Below are 26,597 nucleotides of genomic sequence, written 5' to 3' on the forward strand. Positions count from 1 at the left end.
ATTGATGGAACAGCCTTCTATTTCTGGCCAGTGGCATAAAAATGAAGAAAATTACACAGTCAATCGGTTCCAATAATTTTTTAATACATTGATCTAGGTTTCGACACCTCTAAGAATATCTTCATCAGAACGATATGTTAAGAACCGTAAAGTTACATTGCGAGAAGGCAATAAAGTTTCGAGCAGACATGCTCAAGTCAAAAATTAGAAATGTTCCAGCCTTTGATACGTACGCGTTGTAATCAACAACATCAGACTGATATTATTCATTGCAAGGTATACGTACCAAGCATCAGACTGATGTTGTTCACTGTAAGGTATACGTACCAATGGCTGGGACCTTTTTTAATTTTTAATTTTCGACCTGAGCATGTCTGCTCGAAACTTTGACTATTACCTTCTCGCAATGTCATTTTACGGTTGTTAAAATTTTATTCTGATGAAGACGTCCTTAGAGGTGTCGAAGCCTATGCCAATATATTAAAAATTATTTGCAACTGGTTGGCTGTGTCATTTCTTCGTTGAAACTTATGTTCGGTTGCTGAAAGACAGCCATGTTCAAAACTGTTAGGTGTCTTGTATCGCTCATTACTGGGCTCGACAGTTATCCTAGATGGCTGCATGCCTCATCACTCGCTGACACCCATTTGCTGGCTGATTAAGTGACACGCTCTGTGGGTACGGACCCCACCAAGGTGCCAGGCGGCTGTGATCTACTGCCTAATAGGTTTGCGACAGTCCAGCCTGAACCTGTCGAGGTGAGGTAATCAGTGGAGACTACCTTTTGGACCAAAGCCAGTAGAAGTCTCGCTTTTCTGTAGAGATTACACCTCTCTTACAGGGTGTTTCAAAAATGACCGGTATATTTGAAACGGCAATAAAAACTAAACGAGCAGCGATAGAAATACACCGTTTGTTGCAATATGCTTGTGACAACAGTACATTTTCAGGCGGACAAACTTTCTAAATTACAGTAGTTACAATTTTCAGCAACAGATGGCGCTGCAAGTGATGTGAAAGATATAGAAGACAACGCAGTCTGTGGGTGCGCAATTCTGTACGTCGTCTTTCTACTGTAAGCGTGTGCTGTTCACAACGTGCACGTGTGCTGTAGACAACATGGTTTATTCCTTAGAACAGAGGATTTTTCTGGTGTTGGAATTCCACTGCCTAGAACACAGTGTTGTTGCAACAAGACGAAGTTTTCAACGGAGGTTTAATGTAACCAAAGGACCGAAAAGCGATACAATAAAGGATCTGTTTGAAAAATTTCAACGGACTGGGAACGTGACGGATGAACGTGCTGGAAAGGTAGGGCGACCGCGTACGGCAACCACAGAGGGCAACGCGCAGCTAGTGCAGCAGGTGATCCAACAGCGGCCTCGGGTTTCCGTTCGCCGTGTTGCAGCTGCGGTCCAAATGACGCCAACGTCCACGTATCGTCTCATGCGCCAGAGTTTACACCTCTATCCATACAAAATTCAAACGCGGCAACCCCTCAGCGCCGCTACCATTGCTGCACGAGAGACATTCGCTAACGATATAGTGCACAGGATTGATGACAGCGATATGCATGTGGGCAGCATTTGGTTTACTGACAAAGCTTATCTTTACCTGGACGGCTTCGTCAATAAACAGAACTGGCGCATATGGGGAACCGAAAAGCCCCATGTTGCGGTCCCATCGTCCCTGCATCCTCAAAAAGTACTGGTCTGGGCCGCCATTTCTTCCAAAGGAATCATTGGCCCATTTTTCAGATCCGAAACGATTACTGCATCACGCTATCTGGACATTCTTCGTGAATTTGTGGCGGTACAAACTGCCTTAGACGACACTGCGAACACCTCGTAGTTTATGCAAGATGGTGCCCGGCCACATCGCACGGCCGACGTCTTTAATTTCCTGAATGAATATTTCGATGATCGTGTGATTGCTTTGGGCTATCCGAAACATACAGGAGGCGGCATGGATTGGCCTCCCTATTCGCCAGACATGAACCCCTGTGACTTCTTTCTGTGGGGACACTTGAAAGACCAGATGTACCGCCAGAATCCAGAAACAATTGAACAGCTGAAGCAGTACATCTCATCTGCATGTGAAGCCATTCCGCCAGTCATGTTGTCAAAGGTTTCGGGTAATTTCATTCAGAGACTATGCCATATTATTGCTACGCATGGTGGATATGTGGAAAATATCGTACTATAGAGTTTCCCAGACCGCAGTGCCATCTGTTGTTGAAAATTGTAACTACTGTAATTTCGAAAGTTTGTCTGCCTGAAAATGTACTGTTGTCCCAAGCATATTGCAACAAATGGTGTATTTCTATCGCTGCTCGTTTAGTTTTTATTGCCGTTTCAAATATACCGGTCATTTTTTAAACACCCTGTATCTTCTCAACGAACATTTGTAAAGAACAACGCAATTTCAGGGGGTATCATAAAGAATAATTAATGTCCATTTTACGCTGCCTGACAAAACAACTGAGGCACCCAGAAGACATGGTTGGATATCAATGTAACAGCGTACACATACACAACGTCTAAAGGTATGTAAATGATTACAGGTGCAATTCACTGCGTCAGGTAGAACAGCCACTAGAACGCATTAGTGTTGTTCGTGTTTAGTGTTGCTACCAGGCCCGGTAGCGTATACAGGGTGGTCCATTGATAGTGACCGGACCAAATATCTCACGAAATAAGCATCAAATGAAAAAACTACAAAGAACGAAACTCGTCTAGCTTGAAGGGGGAAACCAGATGGCGCTATGGTTGGCCCGCTAGATGGTACTACCATAGGTCAAACGGGTATCAACTGCATTTTTTAAAAATAGGAACCCTCATTTTTTATTACATATTCTTGTAGTACGAAAAGAAATATGAATGTTTTAGTTGGACCACTTTTTTCGCTTTGTGACAGATGGCGTTGTAATAGTCACAAACGTGTAAGTACGTGGTATCCCGTAACATTCCGCCAATGCGGACGGTATTTGCTTCGTGTTAAAATGGACCGTTTACCAATTGCGGAAAAGGTCGATATCGTGTTGATGTATGACTATTGTGTTCAAAATGCCCAACGGGCGTGTGCTATGTATGTTACTCGGTATCCTGGACGACATCATCCAAGTGTCCGGACAGTTCGCCGGATAGTTAAGTTATTTAAGGAAACAGGAAGTGTTCAGCCACATGTGAAACGTCAACCACGACCTGCAGCAAATGATGATGCCCAAGTAGGTGTTTTAGCTGCTGTCGCGGCTAATCCGCACATCAGTAGCAGACAAATTGAGCGAGAATCGGGAATCTCAAAAAAGTCGGTGTTGAGAATGCTACATCAACATTGATTGCACCCGTACCATATTTCTATGCACTACGATTTGCATGGCGACGACTTTGAACGTCGTGTACAGTTCTGCCTCTGGGCACAAGAGAAATTACGGGACGATGACAGATTTTTGCACGCGTTCTATTTAGCGACGAAGCGTCATTCACCAACAGCCGTAACGTAAACCGGCATAATACGCACTATTGGGCAAAGGAAAATCCACGATGGCTGCGACAAGTGGAAAATCAGCGACCTTGGCGGGTTAATGTATGGTGCGGCATTATGGGAGGAAGGATAATTGGCTCCCATTTTATCGATGGCAATCTAAATGGTGCAATGTATGCTGATTTCCTACGTAATGTTCTACCGATGTTACTACAAGATGTTTCACTGCATGACAGAATGGCGATGTACTTCTAACATGATGGATGTCCGGCACATAGCTTGCGTGTGGTTGAAGCGGTATTGAATAGCATATTTCATGACAGGTGGATTGGTCGTCGAAGCACCATACCATGACCCGCACGTTCACCGGGTCTCACGTCCCCGGATTTCTTTCTGTGGGGAAAGTTGAAGGATATTTGCTATCGTGATCCACCGACAACGCCTGACAACATGCGTCAGCGCATTGTCAAAGCATGTGCAGACATTACGGAAGGCGAACTACTAGCTGTTGAGAGGAATGTCGTTACACGTATTGCCAAATGCATTGTGGTTGACGGACATCATTTTGAGCATTTATTGCATTAATGTGGTATTTACAGGTAATCACGCTGTAACAGCTTGCGTTCTCAGAAATGGTATGTTCACAAAGGTACATGTATCACATTGGAAGAACCGAAATAAAGTGTTCAAACGTACCAACGTTATGTATTTTAATTTAAAAAACCTACCTGTTACCAACTGTTCGTCTACAATTGTGAGCCATATGTTTGTGACTATTACAGCGCCATCTGTCACAAAGCGAAAAAAGTGGTCCAACTAAAACATTCATATTTCTTTACGTACTATACAAATATGTAATAAAAATGGGGGTTCCTATTTTAAAAAACGCAGTTTATATCCGTTTGACCTATGGCAGCGCCATCTAGCGGGCCAACCATAGCGCCATCTGGTTTCTCCCTTGAAGCTAGACAAGTTTCGTTCTTTGTAGTTTTTTCGTTTGACGCTTATTTCGTGAGATATTTGGCCCGGTCACGATCAATTAACCACCCTGTACAAGCGGTGTGAACAGCGTCAGATGTAGAGTGATCAATGTGAAGGACACGGGCAAGTCGTGTACATGTCTGAGACAGCGCTGTCAGTACCAGAGTTGAAAGGAGCCTCATTGCAGTTCTCCATTTGGCGGCTGGTCGAATCGTGTAGTATCCAGATTTGTAGGCCATTAAGATGTGACAGTGGCTCTTTGTTGACTGTGTGGGAACGTGAGGGCACGCATTATTACAGTTACGGTTCCCGTCGATCACAGCTGACCATCACAAGGAAGGATCGCCGCACTGTGCTCCACGCACTTGGTAACTCCTTGACATTTGCACCTGCGATCCAAGAACAACCAATGTAATCCCTGTAACATGTGTTACTCCTGGCGTCGTGGTGTGTGGAGCAGTCGTGCATGGCTTCAGGTCACGGCTGGTAGTGATTGAGGGAACGCTGAAGGCACAAGGGTACGTCACGGATATGCTGAGTCCTCTCATGCGACAACATCGCAGGCGATACACTTCCGACGAGTTAACGCTGTTGGCTGTGCTACATCGTCGAGGCCTTTGTATCGTTATTTTCCAACAATACAAAGCAAAACCATTGGGTACCCATGCTGCCCTGACGTACCTGTATGCAAATGGTATCCGACTGTTGCTCTGGTCCCACGTTCTCCAGCTCTGAGGCTCGATAAAACCAGCACATGCATTCAGGTTCAAATGGTTCAAATGGCTCTGAGCACTATGGGACTTAACATTTGTGGTCATCAGTCCCCTAGGACTTAGAACTACTTAAACCTAACTAACCTAAGGACATCACACACATCCATGCCCGAGGCAGGATTCGAACCTGCGACCGTAATGGTCACGCGGTTCCAGACTGGAGCGCCTAGAACCGCACGGCCACACCGGCCGGCCATGCATTCAGGCCAGACAGGGTGTAACGTCGTACCGATAAGTTGCCTCATCCTCCCGAGTTCTTTGTACATTTGACTCGATTTTGTATTCCATGAAATAACATTACATATCCTTCAGTCTGTGGAATTTCATATCATTCCCTCCTCCCCTTCTGGGTGCTCCGTTCTTTTCTGTCACGCAGTGCAGGAGGGCCTGCTGAAAAATGATGCCTCCGAAGCTTTATGTGAAAAACTATCAAAATTTTGAAATAAAACTAACGTTACTAACGTTTTACATCTTTATTCATCATGTCTACATATTTACTTCTCAACATAGTCACCCTGGCAACGAATACGTAGCATGTTTGAATTTGTTGACGTAGCCCCAACTTCACCTCTGCGTGCATTGATTCATCACTATCAAAGCGAAGTCCTCGAAGGTGTTCTTTAAGTTTTGGAAACAGAGGAAAATCGGATGAGCCAAGTCGGGCCTGTGTCGAGGACGATCGATGACAGTGAACGCAAGGCGTCGGATTGGTGCAGATGTCGCAGCGCTGGTGAGTGCCCTGGCATTCGCAAGCTGAAGCAGAGGAAGTGTGGGCGAACTCTTCGAATTCGAAATTCGATTACAGCACACTATTTCTCACGCAACGACCTAGTTACGTTACACACCTCCATGTTACATGGATGTTCGGATGCCTGCTGCAAGAATGTAGACTTGAATAAATCTGTAGAATGCCAATAAAGTTTGTTTTATTAAAAAAATTTTAAGAGTTTTCACATTAGCGTCTATTGGAATTGGAGTAACAAGAGGACGGCGTTGAAACAAACCTCAATTTGGCTTAGATATGCGAATGATTAGCATTTCATCGTAATTGCATACAGTGGGTGAGAGTAACGCCACCTAAATTCTGTAGACAAGAAAAGATCACAAAGAGGGTTTCTCATTCAGAAATCGCATGAAATCGAATGTTATTTATTTGTGAGAATTCGTGTTATGCATTACATTAACAGCACTTGTCGGAATTCGACAGCGGCAGTATCGTGGCCTAAAGGGAATGACGTTCATCGTTTAGCGATATCGCCGTTTGTGTTGGCCAGGACGCCACTATTGTCAGTCGCATGTGGAGTCGAGGGGTAACAGTGGTACACACTCAACGCCTTACAGGATCTCAAAGGCCCTAGGGAGTTAGCGCCTGAGAGAAAGTGCATAACATTTCTCGGCCCTACAGGATCGTAAAGTCGTGTCACGTGCGTAGCACTAGGAAATCGGATTTTTCTGCAGCACAAGACAAGTATCCACACAGACAGTATAACGATGTCTGGAGCAAACAGACTGTCTGCACGGAGATCGTTGTCGGTGTCCTGTGTCGTGGCCAGACAGCGATGCGCGTCGACAGTGGTCGGTCCAACGGCAACATAATACGGGGTGAAAAGTATTTAAACCGACAAACTCTGGGACGTTGTAGGGGACATCAAAACAAATATTTTTCCCTAATGTCATTTTTTCCTGTGAGGATTATTGAAACCGGTGGAGGCCGTATTACGCTATTCAGTTGTTAGAGGCCGTATTACGTACTTCAGTTGTTAGCGCACCACAACGGAGGAGCTGCACAGCGGGTTTATCAACAACAATATCCTAATCGCTGTATCCCGCATCATACGACCTTTGCTGCTGTGTACCAACATCTGCGTGAGACCGGGTCATTTAGCAGATTACCTGGACAAGGACGCCGTCGCACGGTAAGAACGCTGCAAGTGAGGAAGCTGTCTTGCAGCATGTGGAGCGGGATCCTTCAATCAGCACTCGTGAAACATGGGGACGAATCAGACGAACGTAAGAACAGTCCTTCGAGAGCAATTGTTATGTCCATTTCACTTACAGCGTGTCCACGACCTGGAACCAGTTGATTATCCACCCAGAGCACAGTTTTCGCAGCGGTACCTGGAACTGTGTGAAATGAATCCTACATTTCCATCCTCTGTGTTGTTTAACGATGGAGCAACGTTGGGGGGTGATGCAGTCTTCAACATGCACAATTCGCATGTTTGGAGTGAGGATAACCCACATGCCACAGTTACTAGCGCTCATCAAGTGCGGTTCTTCGTTAACGTGTGGGTCGGTGTTGTTGGGGACTGTTTAATTGGGCCGTATCTGTTACCTAGTTGTAGTCTCTTGGTCGTAAAAAAATGGAAAAGTGTTTGTTGGTTTAATTATCTGCCTCCAGAGAAATCTTCCTCTGCCGGTTTAAATACTCCTCATAGGAAAAAATGACTTTAGGGGAAAATATTTGTTTTGATGTCCCCTACAACCCCGCAGAGTTTGTCGGTTTAAATACTTTTCACCCTGTATACAGGAGTGGCAAGCGCGTCATCTTTTCAAACGAGTCGCGGTACTGCGCACTACATCACGATCTACGTATCCGTGTGTTTAGGCTCCGAGGAGAAAGAACATTGCCAGATTACGGTCGTCGTCATACAAGTCCTGCACCTATGAGGGTTACTCAGAAAGTAATGCACCGCATTTGTTTTTCTTCATCAATTCTTTTTAGAACATAATGAGAATTACACATATGAAAGAATGGTGTCTTACCTCCACACCCTAATTTTCCACGTAATCTCCATTCTGTTCTATAGCCTTCCTCCAGCGCGAAACAAGGCGTGTCTGCCTTGTCGGTACCAATCCTTGTGCTGGTGACGGAGCCAGTGCTTCGATGTATGAATCACCACCTCATCGCCCTCAAAATGTCGTCCACGAATGCCATCCTTTAATCTGTCCTCGCGAATGATTACATCAGCTCACTGCAACCTGTCAGGTGTGACAGCTGTGGATGGTCTCCCCGACCGCTGCAAATCGTGGAGGTCCGCCGAACCGCTTTCTAATGACCTCAGTCTCAGTGCCCAGCGACTAACTGTACTTCTGTTGACAGCAGATGCTCCATAGACTTCGCACAAGCGCCTGTGAATATTCCCCACAGTTTCTTTCTCTGCAGTGAGAAATTCAATGACGGCACGTTGCTTGCAACGTACATCACTGACAGACACCATTTACAAACTGTTCTGCAGCTTCGCTATCTGTCGGAAGTGACGGAAACTTGGTGTGATCACTCAGGAGACTTCACCTAATGCATACGTAACGTTTCGCAATCTTAGCATTGTTTTCGACAGGGAAAAAAATGTGGTACATTACTTTCTGGGCAACCCTCGTAACTTGACGGTACGAGGTGCAATTGAGTACACACAACGACCACTTCTGATTCGCATTGCCGTTAATTTGGGCAACTGGCGTTATACTTCTGACGACAAGACCGTTCGCTGTGGTGTATCGCCGAATTCTTCATGACATTATCTTTCAATAGGATAGCGCAAAACCACTTGTTACTCAAGCTGCCCTGAGTTACCACGACACAGATGGTGTTCGACTGTTGCTCTGGTCAAGTCGTTCTCCAGCACTTTGCTGCCAAATGAGGCTGCTCTGTGTGCTAAATTTCGCACAGTGTAAACCCCCGAATCATCTTCAAATTTAATAATGTATTTTCCTTACTATGCTGTATACGCACAATAACTAAAATTACGTAATTTGCTCTTCTTCCTAGTGTTGCAATTTTAACTGCTAGGAGTGTAGATAGTGAATCATCACCCACGAAAAGTCTGAGCTACTATTAGCATTGTGCGCTAGGTCATGAATATACACTATCTAAGTAAACGTATCTGGACAGCAATTAGTGAACATTAATAAGGGGTGTATCCATCCTTCGCCTTTATGAATGGTTGAACTGTGCTGTGGACACTTTCAATGAGGTGCCTGAATGTCTGTAGCGGAATGCCAGCCCGTTCTTACTCAAGACCTGAAACCAGAGAAGACAGTGATGTAGGACGCTGGGGTCTGGAGCGAAATCGACGTTCTAACTCATCCCAAAAGTGTTTCGTTGGCTTCAGGACGGACCACTGGTCAAGACAGCCCATTTCACAAATGTCACTGTCCACAAACCATTGTCTCAGAGACGTTGCTTTGTGACAGGGTGCTCTGTCATGGTGATACAAGGAATCGTCGCCTCCGAACTGTTCCTCTACTGTACGCATTAGCCAGTGCTCTGACCACGTCAGATTTCAGATTCCCCACACCGTAGCAGCACCTCCTCCGTACTTCGCTGTTAGTGCTGCAGACGATGGCAGGTAACGTTCTCCAGGCATTCTCCAATCTCAAACCGTTCCATCGGATTGTCACAGGGTAAAGCGTGATTCATCACTCCACATTACTCGTTTCCAGTCATGCACTGTCCAGTGGCGTCTTTCTTTACAAAAACTCAAGCGTCATTTAACGCTGACTATAGAAATATGTTGTTTATGAGAAGTTGCTCCACGATAATATGTTATTCTTCTTAACTCCTGAAGAGTTTCCCTTTATTCTTAGTTTGAAATGATCCGTTATAAGAAAACAGCCAATGCACTCCTCAAAAAATTTGATAAAATGTATGCGAAAGGTTTTTGTAAAGCTAGACAAACCTACAGATCTGTGGAGGATACTAATGTAAAGCTAGACAAACCTACAGATCTGTGGAGGATACTAATGTAATGGTGGCCGAGAAGAAATGATAGGGACTACTTCACTTGTCTTCTGCCCAGCAATTTGCCCTTCTGTAATGGGAACTTGTAGTCGATCTAGTCGTAAATTGCTGGCTTCATAATGATCTAGTTCACTAAAGTTACTAAAGTTCATTATTTAATAAGAACTACCATCCTGTCTCCTTATCATATAAATAATTTATATTGTATTTTGATTGTCTTTCATCGGCAAAATAGGAAAGGTGGATGCGAACTGCTCCCCTCTTCCCTTCCCCCCACCTCACTGCTCGAGATATTTTGTCCGATTATTTCCCTCGTAGTACATAAAATTTTATCGTGAGAGCTGTGTGGGCACGATCGGTTACCGCTGTCGAACAATGACGCCTACCACCCTACTCATTGTCCTGATGCGGTACCGGTTATAAGAAAAGTGATTAGTGGATCGACCACAAAAGGAAAAATGTCCTTCAGAATTACAGAAATTCCTGTGAGCTGCACCGTACGGTACTCTTAAAAGGAATTATTATCCCTCATCAATGTGGCTTGCTCCCATGTGTAGACAGGTTAGTTACGTAAAGTCAGTTAAATTGAAGAGTCAAAGTAACTGGTACACCTGCCTAATATCGCGTAGGACGCCCGTGAGCACGCAGGAGTGTTGCAACACGACGTGGCATGGACTCGACTAATGTCTGAAGTAGTGCTGTAGGGAACTGACACCGTGAATCCTGCCATGCTGTCCACAAACCCATAAGAGCAGGAGGAAGTGGAGATCTCTTCTGAACAGCAAGTTGCAAGGCATCCCAGATATGCTCAATAATGTTCACGTCTGGCGAGTTTGGTCCCCAGCGGAAGTGTTTAAACTCGGAAGAGTGTTCCCGAAGCCACTCTGTAGCAATTCTGGACATGTGAGGTGTCGCATTGTCTTGCTGGTACTGCCCAAGTCTGTCAGAATGCACAACGGACATGAATGGGTGCAGGTGATCGGACAGGGTGCTTACGTTCGTGTCACCTGTCAGAGTCGTATCTAGACGTATCAGGGGCCCCATATCACTCCAACTGCACACGCCTCACACCATCGCAGAGCCTCGCCCAGCTTGAACAGGCCCCTGCTGACACGCAGGGCCCATGGATTCCTGAGATTGTCTCCGTACCCGTACACATCCATCCGCTCGATTCAATTTGAAACGAGACTCATCCGACCAGACAATATGTTTCCAGTCATCAACAATCCAGTAACGGTGTTGACGAGCGCAGGCGAGGCGTAGAGCTTCGTGTTGTGCAGTTATGAAGGGTATACGGATGATGTTTCGTTGAACAGTTCGCACGCTTCACTTATTGATGGCCCAGCATTGAAATCTGCAGCAATTTGAGGAAGGGTTGTACTTTTGTCACGTTGAACGATTCTCTCCAGTCGTCGTTGGTCCCGTTCTTGCAGGATCTTTTTTCCGGCCGCAGCGATGTAGGAGATTTGATGTTTTACCGGATTCCTCATGTTCATGGTACACTCCTGAAATGGTCGTACGCCATCGCTACCTCGTGGATGCTGTGTCCTGTAGCTCGTGGACCGACTGTAACACCTCGTTCAAACTCACTTAAATATTGATAACCCAGCATTGTACGAAGCAGCAGCAACCGATCTAAAAACTGCGCCACACACTTGTTGTCTTACATTGGCGTTGCCAACCGCAGCGCCGTATTCTGCCTGTTTACATATCTCTGTATTTGAAATACGCATGCATATACCAGTTTATTTGCTGTTTCATTGTATCTTATTAACTGCTATTTAATGTCACCACTATGAGAAACTTTCAGTTCAGTATCTCTTGTGAGACTGAAGGTAACTCCACACTCTCTATGCACAGTCATTATGCCAGATGGTCTGCTGGTAGCATTTGAAAACTTACGAGTAATTTCATCCGCTGATTTCATGCGGTTTTGTACAATCACCGTCCGCAATTCTCGACAGACCCTGTCCGTCAATACACGAGGTCTACCTGGTCTCGGTTTAGCGGTGGTTGTTCCTTCGGGTTTCACTTTACAATCACTTCATCAACAGCTTTACGAGTTTCAAATAACTTCCGGAAGTTCAGCCAGGTAACACCTTCAGCGACTGCCGATATTTCGGCGGGAGAAGACCCCGCCATTTTCAAGGCAAACTGCAACGGACAGGCGACGTACATGCAAATTTAAAACCTCGGTACTCGGACTGATGCAGGAAAGATAACACACACACTGAACAACTAGTGCCACCAAAGATGATCAACGTCAGAGCTATCGATAGTGAGACTACGAACTCGCAGGTGAGGTAGCACTGACTCTGTCCCTCTGTTTTTTGACAAGGGAGAGAGCCGGGTTCGAAACAGAGTTTAAACAAAAACCTCCATCCCTGTTAATGAGGTTGCTCGCTAATTTAATCTCAAATGCCTCCTTAATAACATTGTCCCAATAGCTGGACGTGCAAGCCAATATTTCCGTGCTATAGTGAGTAACATCGGCGCTCCCACGTATCGCGTAGCCAAGCATCTTGCTTCTCTGTGGAGTCCACAAGTAGGTCGGTGTGAACATCATATCAGGAACTCAGCTGATTTTTTTACGCCGGTGGAAGGGACTACGGTTGACTGACTGATATTTTAGTGAGTTTCTATGTGGTCTCTCTCTTCACTCGTGTTCCTCTGTCTGATTCGTTGCGGTTAATTGAGGCTAGGTTTGGTGCTGAATTAAGTAATCTCTTTCGGCATGTGTTGACATCCATTTACTTTTTATTCAATGACCAGTATTACGAGCAGACAGATGGAGTTGCGATGGGTAGTCCGTTGTCTTCTGTGATCGCAAATTTGTTTATGGAAGACTTCGAGGAACGTGCATTGGAGTCGGCGCCTTTGAAACCAGCCTGTTTCTTTAGATATGTTGACGATACCTTTGTTGTTTGGCCTCATGGTAGGGAGAATTTGAATGCCTTTCTAGGACGTCTGAACTCAGTCCACTCGAATATTCGTTTTACGGTGGAGGTGGAAGAGGATGGTTGCCTTCCCTTTCTTGACGTGTTGGTTAGGAGGAAGGATGATGGATCATTGGGACATGCAGTCTACAGGAAACGTACTAATACCGACTTGTACTTACAGGCTAATAGTTGTCACCATCCGGCTCAGCATGAAGCGGTACTTCGTACCTTGGTACACAGGGCACATGTCGTTTGCGACGCTGAGACTTTGCCAGCTGAGCTGTCCCATCTTCAAGTTGCATTTTTTTCAAAATGGTTATAGTAATAGATAAACTGAACGTGCGTTGCGCTATCGACTAACTGTACACCGGGTGGTTGATGATAATTCTGAGTCGACACCTAAGTCTACTGCCTTTTTGCCTTATGTAGGAAACACTTCCAACAAGATCGGTCGTATTTTACTGATACACAATGTGAAATGTGTTTTCCGACCTCCATCTAAAATTAGAGTGCTTTTGAGTTCTGTTAAGTATGATCTTGGTCTGCGTAAGGCGGGTGTATATACCATTCCTTGTAGCTGCGGCATGGCATATATTGGTCAAACTATCAGGACCGTGGAGGACCGATGTACTGAGCATAAACGACGCACACGATTACAGCAGCCAAGTAGATCTGCTATTGCCGAACATTGCTTGGATACTGGTCACCCCATGTTATATAATAACAGCAAGATATGGCATGCACGTCCAGCTACTGGGACAGTGTTATTAAGGAGGCAGTTGAGATTAAATTAGCGAGGAACCTCGTTAACAGGGATGGAGGTTCTTGTTTAAAATCCATTTGGAATCCGGCTCTCTCCCTTGTCAAAAAACAGAGGGACAGATTCAATGCTACCTCACCTGCGAGTTCGTAGGGTCACTATCGATAGCTCTGACTTTGGTCATCTTTGGTGGCACTAGTTGTTCAGTGTGTGAGTTATCTTTCCTGTATCAGTCCGAGTACCGAGGTTTTAAATTTGCATGTACGTCGCCTGTTTTTGCAATTTGCCTTGGAAATGGCGGGGTGTTCTGCTGCGAAATATCGGCGGTCACTGAAAGTGCTACCTGGCTGAATTCCCGGAAGTTATTTGAAAGTTGTATAAGCCAGAAGAAACTCAGGTCTCAGCTTTACGAGGGTTGAAATGTCGCTGATGGATTTGTTGCTCATGTGACGTCCTATAGCTAGTTCAAGTCCGAAGACACTGTCTCCAGATCGCACCCATTCTGTTGTTATTGCGTGTTTTCTGACAAGAGGAAGGCCCCCGATTTCTTTTATACTGGCGAGTCCGCCATCTTGAGGATTAACAATCACTTGAGCTTTACAGAGGGGTGTCCGGAGACGGGGTACGTACCGTGGGCGGCGTCGCCGTCTGGGGCGGCGCCGGCGCCGAGCGGCGATTCGGTGGGCGCGCGGCTGGCGGCGTCGCTGTCGGCGTCGTCGGAGCCGAGGCTGAGCGCCGACTCGAGGCGCGACGACAGGCCGGACAGCAGGTCGTTGCTGCCCTCCAGCACCGACAGCAGCCGCGAGCGCAGCGTCTGCCGCAGCTCGCCGCCGCCCCCGCCCCCGCCACCGTCTTTAGAGCCCAGGAGGTCCACCATTGCTGAGTCCTGCAGCCACAAAACACGCTGCTGTATTACGCGCGTAACTCACTTAAAAAAAAAAAAGTGGTTCAAAGGGCATTGAGCACTATGGGACTTAACATCTGTGGTCATCAGTCCCCTGGAACTTAGAACTATTTAAACCTAACTAACCTAAGGACTTCACACACATCCATGCCCGAGGCAGGATTCGAACCTGCGACCGTAGCAGTCGCGCGGTTCCGGACTGAGAGCCTAGAACCGCTAGACCACCGCGGCTGGCAACACACTTTCAAGTTACGCACAAATACACGAGGGGCTTCAACAAATAATGCAGTACATTTTTTTTCTGAAAGCAGGTACGTTTTATTCAGGGTTCCAGTACACCGTATTATTCCACACTCTTGTGGCTACAAAAACCTATATTTTTAAATAATCGCCGTTCAGCGCGAGGGTCTTACGCCCCCTACTGGGATGGCCTGTACCCCGCGTGGTACTGTAAGACAGTATATTTCTATTGTCTATTGTCAAACCACAATTTATGAAAGATATTTATATTTTATTAATAAGATTAAGTAGGAATAATTAACTTTTGTAATTTTGGAAATAATTGTGGTAGCAGGGAATGTCTGCACCAAAGTATTGTTGGCGGGAGAGACCGTACATTGATATAATTTTAAAAAGGGCGGGAGAGACCGTGTATCGATAAATATTAAGAAAAGAGCGGGAATGACCGCTGATTGATACATTTTGTAATGGTAGCAGGGATTCTCTGCACCAGAAAGCATTGTTGGAGGGAGAGACCGCACTTTAGCGTTCGTAGGAAGTCAGTAGTAAGCGAGATGTGAAGCGAGTCGGTAGCAGGTCTGAAGCTAGAGGCTGAGAGGAGCAGTGTGCCTACCAGTCACCATACAAGAGATTATAAACGGATGTACAGAGACATCAGGTGTCTATCATCATAAGAGGAACTAATGTTATTGAATTCTTTTTTTGAGAAACGCAAGACTACTGAAGGTATGTTTGCTCAATGCTAGTTGTAAGATCATTGTAAAAATAAGTCCCATTTGAGCGTTTGTAAAATCATTTCATTACCAACAGTAAATATTTGAACAATAGTTTTCAGAATATAATTAATTTTTGCCATCAATATTGCATTACTGATTATAATCCATCCCAAAAACCACCAACGTAAAACTTTGCAAAATGTTATTGTTGTCAAGTTAAAGTTTAACTATGAATTACGTAACTTCAGTCAAATTAATTAAAGAATAACGGCAGCTTTGCTATTAAAGAATAACGTCAGCTTCGGTAATAAATACAGTCACATATTATGACAGCCCACCAGCAGCTAATAGAGTATAGTCAAACGGAGTAAGTATATTCATGTCGCAGTTCGATGTAGCAGTCAGATGGCGATCCAGTAACAGTAAAAAAGGTAAGGAACAGTTTCGGGTTATTGCAGGTAACGACTGAGGGCCACGACGACGACACATTCTATGTTTCGTCGAAATAATCAGCAAATCACTTTTAATAAGCAGCATTTAAATTTGTATGCGAAGATTGCACTTATTATTATTGAGAAAGAGAATTAATTTCAAAGGCAAGATTTCATTTGTTATTATTAAGCAAGAAATAGAAATCCTAAGGGAAGGTTTCGTAGGTTATTGTAGAAGGGAAGGTTGAATAACAAAAAAAAATATAGAGGAGACGGGAACGTTTCACTACTACTCTTCTGCTCGACTCGGAGCCAATGTCTTGCTGCATCAATAAACTCTGCTACCTGTGGGTGCATCCTTTATTGGGCCAAACAGATGGAAGTCAGAAGGTGTGTGGTACGGGCTGTAGGGTGAATGAGGAAGAACAATCCAATGAAGTTATATGAGTTTTTCTCGGGTGCGCCGACTTACATTAGGCCTTGTGTTGACATGGAGAAGAAATTTTTTCGCATTTTTGTGGCGACGAACACGTTGAAGTCGTTTCTTCAGTTTCATGAAGGTAGCGCAATACACTTCAGAGTTGATCGTTGCATCGTGAGGCAGGACATCAAGCAGTATAGCCCCTTCAGAGTCCCAGAAGACCTCCATCATGACTTTACCAGCAGAGGGTCTGGCTTTGACCTTTTCTTTGTGGAGAGGTAGCTTGGCGCCTCTCTATGGATTGTGGATTTCTTTCCGGGTCGCGGTGATGAACCCATGCTTCCTCACCTCTGATGATGTTCGACAAAAAATTGTCATGATCATCGTAACATGCAATTTCTTTGTTCTTTATCGTCTTCTGTTACCAGTTGAGTCACCCAGCAGGCACACACCTTTGAGTCCCTCAACTGGTTGACGATTGTGTCGGCACTACCAGCAGAGGAATTCAGATGAGCAGTGACGTGATTGGGTGTGCTCTGTCGATCACCTCAAATGAGTGTGTCAGTAGGGGTACAAAGTATGTTCTGGTGCATTTAGTTGCCCACAGAAAGTATGCCCCTGATATAGGCAATCTGCACTAACAAAATGCACCAGAACATAATTTGTCCCCCTACTTGTGTCTGCACATTCCAACATTGCAGGAGTCTCAGCTGTGTGCAACGGGCCACCACGTGTGAGATTGTACAGGTTTGCACGACCTTGTTGCGTTTAAGACAGATGCGTCCACTAATGACATACAACGCTTTTCTTCACTGCCAGTGGTCCTTTCGCAATCTGCAAGTGCCTATGAATATTTGCAATGCTGTGGTTTTCCGCCAAAACGAACACAACGACGGCTCTCTGCTTGGAACACTCCTCCATCACAGACGCCGTGTTCAAGGCTACGTATAGCGCCGCGACTTATCGGAACATCAGGAAACTATATCGGCCGAAGCGGAAATGTTCCACGATGTCCAACAACAAATTCAATATTTTTTCAACCGAAGTTGGTCGAGAGAAAAGAAAACTGAGTTGCATTACTAATTCAGAGCCCCTCGTACTTCCTACTGTAAGGGAAACATGAAACAAATGGAGTGCCGAATGTGATGAAATGCAGCCAAGCTGTGATCCGCAATACCCAGCTTCGGAAGTCCTATATTAGACGAACCATTATTATTTTTATTTCTTTACTAGTCAATGCGGCACTGTTTCACAATTGCAAATATCTATGGGTACTGGAAATACGTCCTAAGCTCTTGATCCCCCTCTCTGTCCATCTCCTCCTTCCCCCTCTCTTTGTCCATCTCCTACTCCTCCCTCTCTCTCTGACCTGAGCCTTGTTTATTGCTATTGCAAATTCACATTCCGAAGTAGTATTCTAATAAAAAGCCGATAGGTCATAAATAAAACTTACCTGTTTTTGTGAAAACCGGCTGCAAAGAAGAAAAGAAAGCAGCACATTGTTATGTTCGCAATTTTTGTTTAAAAAACATACACTCCAAGACAAAAAGAAAAAAAAACGACGCATGACGAAGGCATTATCTGAATGGGACGGAAATCGGTAGGTGTGATGCACATGTAACGGCAAACAAATGATTACAATTTCAGGAAAATTGGTTGATTTATTCAAGAGTAAGACCATCACGACCTGATCAAGTTAATAATGCATTGGTCCACTTCTGGCCCTTATGCAAGCAGTTAATCGACTTCGCATTTATTGATACAGTGGTTGAATGTCCTCCTGAAGGACATCGTCCCAAATTCTGTCCAATTGGCGCTTTAGACCGTCAGAATCCCGAGCTGGTTGGAGGACCCCGCTCATACTGCTGGCCAAGGTAGGGTTTGTCAAGCTTGGAGACAAGCATTATCTTGCTGAAATGAAAGCCCAGAATGGATTGCCATCAAGGCAAGAAAACAGGGCGTAGAATATCGTCGACGCACTGCTGCACTGTACGGGTGCCGATAACAGCAAAAGGAGTCCTGCTATGAAATAAAATGGCACCCCAGATCATCACTCCTGGTTGTCGAGCCTTATGGCGGGTGAGAATGAGGTTAGTATCCAACCACCGTCTGGGGCATCTATAGACCAGTCTTCGGCCTGGAATCTCACTAGAGTAGAACTGTCTCCAGTGATGAGTCCCGCTTCAAACTGGGCCCCAATGACCAGCGAAGACATGTCTGGAGACGTCCTCGGCAGCGGCGGCATATCAATCCGAATGTCGCCAGCAATAGGGCCCGGCAACCAGGATTGATGCTCTGGTATCCATTTTATTTCACAGCAGGACTCCTTCGGTTGTCATCCGCGGGACCCTTACAGCATAGCAGAACGATGGTGGTATTCTATGCCTCAGTTTGTTGTCTTCCGGCAAGCCATCTCGAGCAGACATTTCACTAATATACGGAACACCCGCACACTACGGGAATTTCTGCTGCTTGTCTTCTTGCTTGCCAAAACCAACCATGACCACGAGATCGTCGGATCTCTCCCTGATTGAGAACGCGCGGAACGTATGGGCAGGGCTCTCCGAACAACTAGCGATTTTCACGATATGACACGCTAATTGGGCCGGTCAGTGTGGCCGAGCGGTTCAGTCTGGAACCGCGCGACCACTACGGTCGCGGGATCGAATCCTGCCTCTGGCATGGATGTGTGTGATGTCCTTAGGTTAGTTAGGTTCAAGTAGTTCTGTGTTCTAGGGGACTGATGATCTCAGATGTAAAGTCCCATAGTGCTCAGAGCCATTTGAACCACGCTAATTGGTCAGAATTTGGCACGATATACCTTAGGACATCCAGCTACTCTATGAATCACTGCCATGCCGAACAACAGTTTGCGTAAGGACCAGAGTGGACCATCGCATTATTGGCCTTGGTCAGTTTGTGAGGCTGTCATCCGATTTCTGAAGTTGTAATCATTTGTCAGTATGTACAAGTACATCACACTACCGATTTCTGTCCAACTTAGATAATGTCTTTGTGTCGTTTTTTTCTTCTTAGAGTTTGTATAATGAGAAAGAATATGTATCAGACAAACAGTGTCTCTAATAGGTCTCTTCGTGTTGTGGTTAAAACTGACTGCGAGGAAGGGAACAAAAATGCACATTTTCCTTCTGGTAGTCCGTTTTAAAAGAACACCTGTAAAAAATTCAATTCATATGAAAGTCAATTGTAACAGCTTAGTTGCAATGAAAAGTAAGAAAAAAAGTTTGTCACACGAAATAATTCAGTCAAACGAAAATAAATATAAATCTAAGAAAATTCAACTTAACAATGCAGTCGAAAACCCTAAATATTCTAAATGACAGCAGTTGTCAAGAAGCACGCCGTCCAGCATGAGCAACGTTTATACTTTGTTCATCATCAGGATAAACCAGATGTAAACAAATACAAAAGCGATGATTGGTCAGCAGCCATAGCACGAGTACCCCGGGTTTGACACGCTCTTGGAGGTAGGTCCTATGTACGTATTACATATCTTATTCCTATGTTGTAGTAAATAAAGCTTAAGATATTCTAATGAATTAACATCTATCAAGATTTTTCTTAACCATACTATAGGTATATAGGTTTTATTTCAAAAATCGGGTACAGTCTCAGTCTCTGTAGTATTGTGCTCTGATCGTCGCGCTGTTAAAACGTACTGTGAAAATGGCTTACGCTGCTTGCTGCTCCATAGTGAAGCATGCTCGTTGAACACCGTTAAAAGGTGACGAGGAGCAGGCTGTTCATAATGTTTTTCACTGATTTCCAGAAAGAATTAACTTTGAAACCGAGCGAGGTGGCGCAGTGGTTAGACACTGGACTCGCATTCGGGAGGGCGACGGTTCAATCCCGCGTCCGGCCATCCTAATTTAGGTTTTCCGTGATTTCGCTAAATCGCTCCAGGCAAATGCCGGGATGGTTCCTTTCAAAGGGCACGGCCGACTTCCTTCCCCGTCCTTCCCTAATCCGATGAGACCGATGACCTCGCTGTCTGGTCTCCTTCCCCGAAACAAACAACCAATTAACTTTGAAGTTTTCTGAGTAGGTTTATTTACTAAAGTTAAGGGGGCTTTGAAAATCGAATATACGGCTGAGTCGATAGCGTTGTAGAACAATGATTCGGTACAATTCATGGATCTGTGGTGCAAATTTCTCTTTGGTCTTTCTATTTTTCGTTCAGTTTGGAATTCCCAAATCTTTAGAACGAAAAATTCGTCAGACATACGCTAATTAACACGTATCTAATCATCATTTTCAAGAAAAATGCACGTTCTCTTCTTTCTAATAACATAGTCGACTGCACCTAAAATTACCCTACCACTGTACTGTGAACTAAACAGAACACAGCTGATCTGGAACCAAGTTAAGGGATCTGTCGCGAGAAATAACAAGGCATTTTAAGCTGCCAGACGTACTGGAACGAAGCTTTCGTCACACGTCACCGCCGAACGCTGGAGGGATACAGAATGGCACGTCATAAAAGGAGAAAAAGTGGCGCCTGGATGGCTTCGTGGATTTTGCTATCGATATACTCGTTATCAATGTAGCACATGACAGTTCCAGTGCTGAAATGGTTTCTCGGATTCGAATATGGAAGGAATTCAAAGATAACAGAAGGCTGACTATAAATAATACATTCAGTGGCTTCAATACTTAACTATACGGCGAAATCCCTGTAATAAACATTTGCATGACATATCGCGCGCAGAAAAGTTATCCCGAGTTTAATTTAGGAATTTTCATCACTCTTGTTTTTAATTACAATGCTATGTTAGCTAAGAACGAGAACATCCTAATGCTTTCCATCGGATCTTCTAAGAAGCGTGCCGTATTGGAGTTTTGCCAAATATTATTTCATTCTCTTTAAAAATAAAATGACATTGTAAGCTTTATTGTTTTTGTGCTCATCTCTTTTTACGTCGAATTGAAACTGCCCATATCACTGCACTTTAGTCGGACCAGCTGGCTGAAATCTGCTGTCCAAGTCAAATGTGCCGGTAAAGCTGTTGTCCTGTAATATCGCTCAGTCGATGTGCACGCAACGCACAGCGTTGTAGGATTACGATTTAGAACAGATGAACATTTACATTTCTGTTTGTATAGATTTTGGCTTTCGGCAACTTCACTATTCAGCCACACAATATTTGGTTCAAAATGGAAACATTTATTAGTAAACAAAAAATATGGCATCGATAACTATCGGAAATGAATATTAGGTCTCATATATAAACACGTAGACGTCCAACACGTTGGGCCTGTTTTACTATGGAAGACTTTTCAGATCTTCGCCTCTAGTCAGTCACGTAATAAATCTTCAGTATATTTTCATACTTCATTTTGAAATGATAACATTTACCCTAAAGCTGCAGTCGTTGTGTGAAATTGTATGAATACTCTGGATAAGTAGGTTTTTCCAAAATGTTAAATATGTTTTTGTACCTAGGAACAAAGATTTTCTTAAAATTTAATAGTGTTCAGTCAAGGTAATCTTTTCAGTACGTACGTAGTAGTCTATGTTTTACATTATTACTCAAATAGAGACCAAAAATCAGTAAATGAAAACAGATTAAGAAGTAGTCATATCAAAAACCAGTTACAAGTTGAAAACATTTTGAAATAGAAGCTGTTGACAACTAACACAAATTTCCATTTTCAAGACAGGGAAAACTGTTTCGACATTACAGAAATTCTGTTCATTTGAGAATATCACGCGTTCCATGGTAGAAGACCTTGCTGTGTTTCAGCGAGCGAGATGGTGGACGACCGACAAAGTATGGCTTAGCCGTTCACATGTTATGTAACTAGTTTTAAAAATATACGGAATTTTTACTGACCGTAAAAGTCAGTAACTGAAGAATTAACAATACCCTCCAAACAAGATTCATGTAATTATCATCCGGCACTTAAATATGTAGAATATGTCTCACGACAACAAAAACAACAGAAAATCCCAGAAATTGCTTATTGCGGTGTCTAGTGTGTATTCCTTCGCGTGATTCGAAAATCGGTCACTAGATTAAAACACCGACCTTTAAAACTTGTGTGTTGCTAGGTACACATTCTTCCAAGAGCGCCTATACGATAATTAGTAGGGGGGGAAGGGGCAAAGTGTGGCACGGGGGTCGGCCGATGTGGCCGAGCGGTTCTAGGCGGTTCAGTGTGGAACCGCGCGACCGCTACGGTCGCAGGTTCGAATTCTGCCTCGGGCATGGATGTGTGTGATGTCCTTAGGTTAGTTAGGTTTAGGTAGTTCTAAGATCTAGGGGACTGATGACCTCAGATGTTAAGTCCCGTAGGCTCAGAGCCATTTGAACCATTTTTTTTTGTGGCACGGGGGGGGGGGGGGGATGAAATATGTTTAATAGGCGAGAGGGTTGAAGTATTTTTAATACTGGTATTCTGGAAGACTAATGGCGATTTGTAAGTAGCCTTAAAAAAAGTTTTTTAGTTCCGGCCTTATTAAAACCTGCGTAATACCCACTTTTAAATCTTTTCTTGAACGAAGAAAACCTGACTACATAATTTTTTTTTCCTTTTTCCTCAGAGCCAGTGTGGGGCGGCCCCCCTTGCTCCCGAGTATGGGGCCCTTGCTGGCCTCCACGTACGACATTAATTTCTGCAAGATACACGCACGGAAAATACGACGGGCAGTTACCAAATATTAATTATTAACTCGAAAAATAGATTTACGTAATTATATTTTTGTTCATCTGCAGATGCATGTCTGTAGGCCTGGTACACATAATCACCGCGGCGCTACAGTAGCATGCCGCTACAGGAACCAAAACAGAATAGCGCGGCACATTGATAATGTGGAGTATCGTGCTGGGAAACAGTGCTGCGACAGTCCATGATGCGTTTATGCAAGGATACCGCAAGAATTCACAGTCATATGACGTTGGTAAGTTGACGCAGACGCTTTAAGTGTGGTCAGACAAGTCTGGTGACAAAGAATGAAGAGGCAGACTAATCTCTTTGCAGAATCGAGAATCGCAAGAGAATGGAGGCTCTGGTGCACGCACATCGGCACATCACAACGAAAACGGTAGTGTAAAAGGTGAAAATTAGTTCTGAAATTGTTTTCAACATCTTCCACGACATTTAGAACGTAACAAAGTCGCCGCCTGTTGGGTTCCTTGTGTGCTAACACCTATTAAAAAAGCCCATCGAACCGATCCGTCTCTGGAAATGTTGCAGCCGCGTCAGGAGAATCGCGATGACGTTTTTAACCGCCTAATGGCCATCGACGTGTCCTGCTTGTATCATGATGACCTCGAGACAACGGAGTATAGGAAGCGGTGGAAACAAGTGGATTCACCACCGTCGAAGAAGGCGTAGATCCAGCCATAAGCGGGCAAGGTGATGCTGAGTGAGGTTCGGGGCTTTTAAACACTGGAGCTAACAGATTATGCTCATTAGGGGCAAACCGTCACAGGAGCACACTTCAGAAAACTCGTGACCAGTTCACTGGAGACTATCAAGACGAAGCATCGCGGGAAGGTGTCCAAGGGGGTGTCTCCGCGCCACGGAAAATTCCCAGCCGATTCTGTACAGGACACACAGACACAAGCTGCTCCTCTGGGCTGTCAAATGTTAATCTCTCGCTCGGTATTCTCCCGGCACTGCTCCCAGTGACTTCTCCCTCTTTCCTCCGATGAAAAACTCACTGCACGGCAGGGGTTTCCAAAACGATGATCAGGTGATTTTTGGGGTGGAACGTTTCCTGCAGAACCAAAATACCGACTTATGCAACCGAGGTCTACGCCAAGTCATTGATCTTTGTTAAAAATGGGCCGTGTTGAAGGTTGAATATGTAGAGAAGGGCTAACATCAGCTTGTTCGTTTCGAAGAGATATAACTTTAAAACCCTTCTTAATCACAAAAACTTCTAAAAAATAATAATAATAGAAAAAAATTGCACTTAGAATTATGATAATAAATCCGTGTCGCTCAGCGGCTTGGATGCAAGTCTTTCTATTGGACGTCACATTGACGACCAGCGTGTTCCTAACTTCCCCCGTTATCCAACTGGGGAAAGGGTACCTACAGTTTCAAGTGGAATCCGAACTTAGCCCTCTCAGTTACCAGCCACGCGCTTTACTGCGCAGACCACCAGGACGAAACTTAACTGAAGTGTGGAACGCAACACACAGCTTAAAACGACTCACATAAAAACAAAGCTGGTACACCTGCCTTATAACGTGTGGGGGGGCCCTGCCGCAACACGACGTGCCATGGACTCGACTAAAGTCTGAAGTAGTGCTGGAGGAGTTGACACAATGAATCCTGCAGGGCTCTCCATAACTCCGTAAGAGTACGAGAAGCTGGAGATCTCTTCTGAACAGCACGTTGCAGGGCATCCCAAATATGCTTAATAATGTTCATGTCTGGCGAGTTTGGCGGCCAGCGGAAGTGTTTGAACTCAGAAGAGTGTTCCTGTAGCCACTCTGTAACAATTCTGGACGTGTGGGACGTCACATTGTCTTGCTGGAATTGCCGAATCCGTCGGAATGCACAATGGACATGAATGAATGCAGGTGATCACAAAGGATGCTTACGTACGTTTAACCTGTCAGAGTCGTATCAAGACGTATCGGGGGTCCCATGCACGCACCCGACACTATTAAAGAGTCTCCACCAGCTTGAACAATCAGCTGCTGACATGCGGGGTCCATGGATTCATTAGGTTGTCTCCATACCCGTACAGCTCCATCCGCTCGATACTCGTCTGACCATGTTTCCTGTCATCAACAGTCCAACATCGGAGTTGACGGGCCCAGGCGAGGCGTAAAACTTCCTGCCGTGCAGTCATCATGGGTACACGAGTGGGCCTTCGGCTCCGAAAGCCATATCGATGATCTTTCGTTGAATGGTTCGCACGCTGACACTTGTTGATGGCCCAGCATTGAAATCTGCAGCAATTTGAGGAAGGATTGCACTTCTGTCACGTTGAACAATTCTCTTCACTCGTCCGTGGTCCCGTTCTTGCACGATCTTTTCACGGCCTTAGCGATGCCGGCGATTTGGTGTTTTACCGTATTCCTCATGTTCACGGTACACTCGTGAAACGGTCGTACTGGGAAATCCCCACTTCATCGCTACCTCGGAGATGCTGTGCCCCATCTCTCGTGCGCCGACTATAACACCACGTTCAAACTCACTTAAATCTTGATAGCCTGCCATTGCCGATCTAACAACTGCGCCAGACATTGTTGTCATATATAGACGTTGCCGACCGCAACCCCGTATTCTGTCTGTTTACGTAGCTCTGTATTTGGAAATGTATGCCTATATCAGTTTACTTAGGTCATTTAAATTAGATGGTAAAAAATACTTTTTCTAAAATACATACTTTTGCGGTATCCACAGTGGTGAAATGTCGTCCATTATCAAAATATGTACATATTATCTTTGCCTTGAAGTAAGCATAGGGAATGAGCTCTGTATACCTTAGACCTAGAGGCAGCTAGAATACACTTTACATAGGTGGGGAAAGATACGTTCAAGTTGTCTGGTTTAACAAATAATTTTTCTATATGAGCATTACACATAACAAAGAAAAAAAAAGATGTGATTTGAAAATCCTAGTGAACTACTTCACACGCACTGGAAATGGTAAGAACGACGTTGCAGGGAAACAATGATTTGCTTAAATGAGATGGATGGATGAAATTAATGTACCAGTTCTGCAGCAACAGGAAGAAAACTATTGCCGATGAATGAACCTTTTCTGCGAAAAAAAAAAAGAAATCCATTCTGGATTCGCGCTGTGACAAAAATTTTCATTAGTCACGACATTTTCGTTAGAATGCCGGTTCACTATTTCTTACTGGTTTTGACTGATTTCATTTAATGTCACTGCTTTTCATTAATGTCATTCCCATCGTACATACTGCATACTTTCCACTGGATCTAACACAAGTGATATGTACCCATTTTGGCAGTGATCTCCACCTCCATGCTCAGACAGTGTAATGGCTAAGCCTACGAATTGAGAAAGCAAGGAATTTCTGGTTCGACTCCCAGTGTTCCACAAGTTTTCATTAAACACTATATAAACAACTTACTCTGCAGCTGAGCACAAGTAATCACACCAAAAGTAAAAAACAAAAAAAGGATGTGCAGATTCGATATTACGCAAATAATGTTAATAAGGGATGTAATAACCATTTGTAGGAGTGCAGGAC

The 26,597-nt window shown here is 44.5% G+C and overlaps 1 protein-coding gene across 1 annotated transcript in view; it reads right to left on the bottom strand.

Annotated features, from left to right (window-relative positions):
* The window catches only part of LOC126162327 (uncharacterized protein KIAA0513), a 265,762-nt gene that overhangs the window by 148,649 nt on the left and 90,516 nt on the right, over positions 1–26,597 (bottom strand). The window contains exon 2 of the mRNA XM_049918757.1: positions 14,308–14,563. Coding sequence (XP_049774714.1) covers positions 14,308–14,554 — 247 coding nt within the window. The 5' untranslated portion in view covers positions 14,555–14,563. The remainder of the gene's footprint in view (positions 1–14,307; positions 14,564–26,597) is intronic.

This window comes from Schistocerca cancellata, chromosome 2 (genome assembly GCF_023864275.1).
Source record: "Schistocerca cancellata isolate TAMUIC-IGC-003103 chromosome 2, iqSchCanc2.1, whole genome shotgun sequence".
Classification (NCBI taxonomy): Eukaryota; Metazoa; Arthropoda; class Insecta; order Orthoptera; family Acrididae; genus Schistocerca; species Schistocerca cancellata.